Source organism: Silene latifolia, chromosome Y (genome assembly GCF_048544455.1).
Source record: "Silene latifolia isolate original U9 population chromosome Y, ASM4854445v1, whole genome shotgun sequence".
NCBI classification, from domain to species: domain Eukaryota; kingdom Viridiplantae; phylum Streptophyta; class Magnoliopsida; order Caryophyllales; family Caryophyllaceae; genus Silene; species Silene latifolia.
This window is the reverse complement of record NC_133538.1, coordinates 295,663,649-295,668,677: the sequence shown is the minus strand read 5'-3', so window position 1 is coordinate 295,668,677 and position 5,029 is coordinate 295,663,649. Positions and strand designations below refer to the sequence as shown.

Genomic DNA, 5,029 nt, shown 5'->3' with positions numbered 1-5,029 from the left:
ATAAAGAAGGAAAACTTAACGTTGTTGCTGATGCACTGTCAAGGAGGCATTCTTTACTAACAATCATTAAACAAAGAGTGTTGGGATTTTAGTTTTTGAAGGAGCTGTACAAGGAGAATCCAGACTTTTCTGAGGAATGGATTAACCTTTCTAAGGGAGGTCCAACTCAGGGAAGCAAGTATCTGATGCAGGGGGGATTCTTATTCCATGGAAACAAGTTGTGTGTGCCTAGAGGGTCCTACAGAGATCTGCTGATTAAGGAAATAAACTCAGGAGGGTTAGGAGGACACTTTGGGGTTCAGAAAACCTTGGATATCTTGCAGGATCAGTTCTATTGGCCAAGGATGATGGGTGATGTCCAGGTGGTCCTTAGAAGATGTTCAGTGTGTCAAAGGGCCAACAGTTCATTCCAAGTAGAACCTTATACTCCCCTAGCAGTTCCAGAGAGGCCTTGGGAAGATGTCAGCATGGATTTCATAGTCGCTCTTCCAAGGACAGCAAGGGGAAAGGATTCTATAATAGTTGTGGTGGACAGGTTCAGCGAAATGGCTCATTTCCTAGCCTGCAAAAAGACTGAGGATGCAGCTAGTGTAGCTGAGCTATATTTGAAGGAAATTGTGAGGCTCCATGGGATTCCTAAGACGATTGTATCAGATAGGGACACTAAGTTCATCAGCTATTTCTGGAAGACACTATGCAAGCTGCTCAAAACCAAGCTCTTGTTCAGCACAGCTCACCATGCACAGACAGATGGCCAAACTAAGGTCACAAACAAAACTCTAGGAAGGATTCTGAGGTGCATAGTGAGTAAGTCTCTAAAGGACTGGGATTTGAAACTGGCCCAAGCTGAGTTTGCTTTCAACAGAGATTCATCTGTTGTAACAGGCCAAAGTCCATTTGAGGTAATTTATGGGATGAAACCTCTGATTCCCCTAGAACTATCCAATATACCCATATAAGAGATTAACTTTGAAACCAAAACAAGGGTAGAACAAATGCTGAAGCTCCATGAGACAGTCAGGAAAGAAATTCATAAAGCAAATGATAAATACAAACAGAAGTTTAAGGGTCCAAGAAGGAAGAAAGAGATCATGCCAGGTGACTTGGTCTGGGTTAATCTGATAAAATAGAGGTTCCCTACTAAGAGGAGGAATAAATTGATGCCTAGGGCTGATGGACCCTGTTAGGCCCAAAATCTGGATATGGGCTGACTTAGGGCAGCAGGCCTGGAAGCATTGCGGGATGCAGGATATCAGGGAGCCAGGGTAGCAGCATCAGCGGGCAACATAGGATGTGGGCTTTGATCTGCGCGGAAGAAGCTTATGAGAGTCCAATCTGTTGCCAAATCCAAAGAAGGAAAGTCCTACCCGGTGTCAAATTAGGAATAACTTGGAGGAAAAGCAAGAAACCCTAGCTCATCTATCTCCCCTATATAAAGAGCCTCAATGCAAAGAAGAAAGATCATCGAAAAATACAAGAATCAACCCTAGCACTCACAGCAAACGAACAAACTGTACTTCCTCTCGAATTATAGTGAAAATATTGGTGGAATTCCGTCTCCCCCCGCGGTTGTTTCCCACATTGGGTTTTCCGCGTCACCAAAAATTGCTTGTGTTCTTTGTTTACATCGCTCATACAGGATAACATACAACAATCATTCAAATCATAACATAGACCTAACGCTAAGACCGCTTTAACCCTAAATTGGTAGAAATTTACCAAAACAGTTTGGCGCCCACCGTGGGGCCTAGTGGTCGTCTTCGTTAGTCAGTCTACTCAACAGTCAAAACATGTCCGGACACAAGGAAACCACCTCAGGCAGCGTCGACGGTGTACCAGCAACACAGGTACCGCCCCCCTCAGCAGCGACACAGGTACCATCTCCCTCGGCAGCAGCGGTAGCACGTACAACTTCGGTTCGGACCACCACTGCTGCTCAGATACCAGCAGCCAAGCAAAGTCAGAGTTCCCAGGCAGCAGCAAGCCCATCTTCGGGAAGGGTCAGACTAGAGATCCAGGAGTCGTCCAGGGACAGCAGGGAGTCACACAGACTAAAAGAGGAGCACAACCCAGGCAACAGATTCAGGCTCTTCCGAGTCCCACCAGCATCATGATAAACGGGTTGGACACATTAGCTAGGACCATCAGGACTATGCAGAGCGAAAATAGAAGCATGAGATCCCAGATGGAAGAGGACAACAATCTCCTCCGAGCGTAGATCAACGAGTTAAGGAGCCAGGCCGCTAGTTCGGCCCCTTGGGTGCAGGAAGACAGATCTGGAAGGCCGCCAGGAGAAAGTGGGGATCGAAGGCAGACACGGGTATTACCACGCGAAGTAGCACTCAGGATGGACATGGATGGAACACCACAGCCAAGAGGAGGTCTGGTCCCAACAGGACTGGGGGCATTAACACCAGATGAGGAACCAGCACGCCAAGAGCCTACACCCACATCAGGCGCGGTGGGACAACAGAGAAGCGGGGCTACAAACAAGCGGTCCCAATAACCAGGATGCCGATTCACGAATTAAGTTGAATATACCTGGGAAGGCACTCGGTGGCGGAACATCGCAGCGCGCCAAACGAGTCCCGGAACAAAAAACTTTGTACGAGGAGCAGAACGTCAGTCACAGGAGCATCTGCGACCCACCGGGAGAGAGACATACATAGAACAACAATACCAGGAACTACGGAGCCTCCTCCGGAGGGTCTCAGGAATGCCTCTGCCTATGGAGATGGCTGCACCAGAAAGCTATGCTGACTCACCGTTTACTGACGATATAGCTACAGTGGCCTTACCAAAAGGATTTAGCGTCCCAACAATGACCCTGTTCGACGGAACCGCAGACCCCTGTGATCACATCAGTCAATTCAAGCAGAAGATGATGGTTACTGCCGCCACGAGAGCCTCAAAGGAGGCATGTATGTGTAAAGGATTCGGTTCAACCCTAACCAGAGTAGCATTACAATGGTTCGTTGGCTTGCCTAACGGGGCCATAGGTTCATTCGTTGATCTAGTCAACGCATTTAACCAACAGTTCTCCAAAGAAATGGAGAACACCCAAGCAGCCAAGCGACTTGTACAGGATCGTCCAGGAAATAGGTGAATCAATCAAAGATTATGTCACCAGGTTCAATGCAGAGAAAGTCTCATTACGTGGCTGCGATGTGTCCACTGCCATCAACGCCTTCAGGCAGGGCCTAGATAAGGAATCCAGCCTCTACAAAGAATTAACGATGTACCTTTGTGAGAGATTTCATGAAGTCCAGCAGAGAGCTACAGCGGCATTAAGGTTAGAAGAAGACATACAGGCTCGAAAGGGAGTAACAAACTTCGACAAGACAAGCAGGAAATTTGCAGTAGAAAAGAAAGACGAACGAGCTAAGCCATACAGCAGACCCAACATCAGCAGAATAACAAAAAAAACTCAGCAAATTGACGACTCTCCGCATCCCCCTAAACTATCTGAGTACGGATTCAACACGGGAATGGAAGGACTGCTGAAAGCACTTAGAAGCCTGGGTGATCAGGTGAGGTGGCCGAAGCCTCCCACTAAGGACCGACCCAACGACGACAGAGACAGCAGCAAGAGATGCGAAAGGCACCAGGACATAGGTCACAAGACAGAAGACTGCTACAGGTTGTGAAAGGAAGTAAAGTTTCAGGTACGCAAAGGAAACTTGGATCACCCGCTATCACGTGGGGGCAAGCGGGACGGGAGGGAAGCGGCGAATCGGGTGCTCCCTTCGCTCCCACCCATATGCACGAAAATTATTAACGTGATAACAGGCGGATCCGAAGTATCAGGTTTGACATATTCCGCCGCTAAGAGGAAAGCTACCGGAAGTAAAGGGGATCATCCAGAAACTTCGTATAGGGTAAGCTAGAGTAATTTACCCCCGGTAACTTTCGATGAGACTGACATAGAAAGCGGTGCAGAGCAACATGACGATGCCCTAACTATAACGTTATCCGTTGGCAATTGCACCGTACGAAAAGCATTAGTGGATACAGGGAGCTCTGTGAATCTCATCATGCTCGAAACCCTCAAAACTATGGGTTTCGATAAAGAGAACCTGATAAAGAAATCTGTGCCCCGGGTAGGATTCAGTGGTGGAACCGCGCATTCGGTGGGTGAGGTAACCATCCCAACATATATTGAAGGAGTTAATAAACTAGTGAGATACCTAGTCATTGAGGGTCCAAACACTTACAACGTGATACTAGGAAGACCATGGCTGCATCAGATGAAGGCGGTGCCCTCAACATATCACCAATGTCTCAAGTTCCCAACACCATGGGGCACGGTCACAGTAAAAGGAGATCGAGAGGAATCCAGAAACTGCTACGCTCAAGCCCTCAAGGCTACAACCAAGCTCCCTTCATAGCAATTACAGAACCGGGGCACCTCGAGAGAATATAAGGAGCCTCCCTCAGAGGAACTGGACCAGATACACCTGGACGAGGCACACCCGGATAGGACAGTATTGATTGGGGCAACTTGCAGTGAAGAGCTGCGCAGCCAGCTGATTCAATTTCTCAAGAACAACATGGACTGCTTCGCTTGGTCCCACAATGATATGGTAGGCATAGACCCATCCGTTATTTCGCATAAATTAAGCGTGAACCCAAGCTGCACCCCGGTACAGCAGAAGAGAAGAAAATTTGCGGTAGAAAGAAATGAGGTCATTAACAAAGAAGTAGACAGCCTCCTGGCAGCAGATAAAATTAGGGAAGTTAGCTACCCTGAGTGGCTCTCTAATGTAGTAGTGGTCCCCAAGAAGAACGGCAAATGAAGGGTGTGTGTAGACTTCACAGATCTAAACAAAGCTTGTCCTAAGGATCCCTTCCCACTGCCACATATCGATGTAATGGTGGACGCTACTGCGGGACACGAAGTGCTCACTTTCCTCGATGCCTGGAGCGGTTATAATCAGATCAAGATGCGTCCGCAAGATCAAGAGAAAACAGCATTCATGTTAGAAAGAGGCATATATTGTTACAAGGTCATGCCCTTTGGCCTGAAGAA

General features: G+C 47.7%; 1 protein-coding gene across 1 annotated transcript; it reads left to right on the top strand.

Moving 5' to 3' along the window:
* The first annotated feature begins 2,716 nt into the window (after positions 1-2,716).
* LOC141630972 (uncharacterized) lies at positions 2,717-3,647 on the top strand. Its single transcript, XM_074443703.1, has 2 exons — positions 2,717-3,102; positions 3,194-3,647. The coding sequence occupies exons 1-2, from the start codon at positions 2,717-2,719 to the stop codon at positions 3,645-3,647; spliced, it is 840 nt and encodes a 279-aa protein (XP_074299804.1).
* The last annotated feature ends 1,382 nt before the right edge of the window (positions 3,648-5,029 follow it).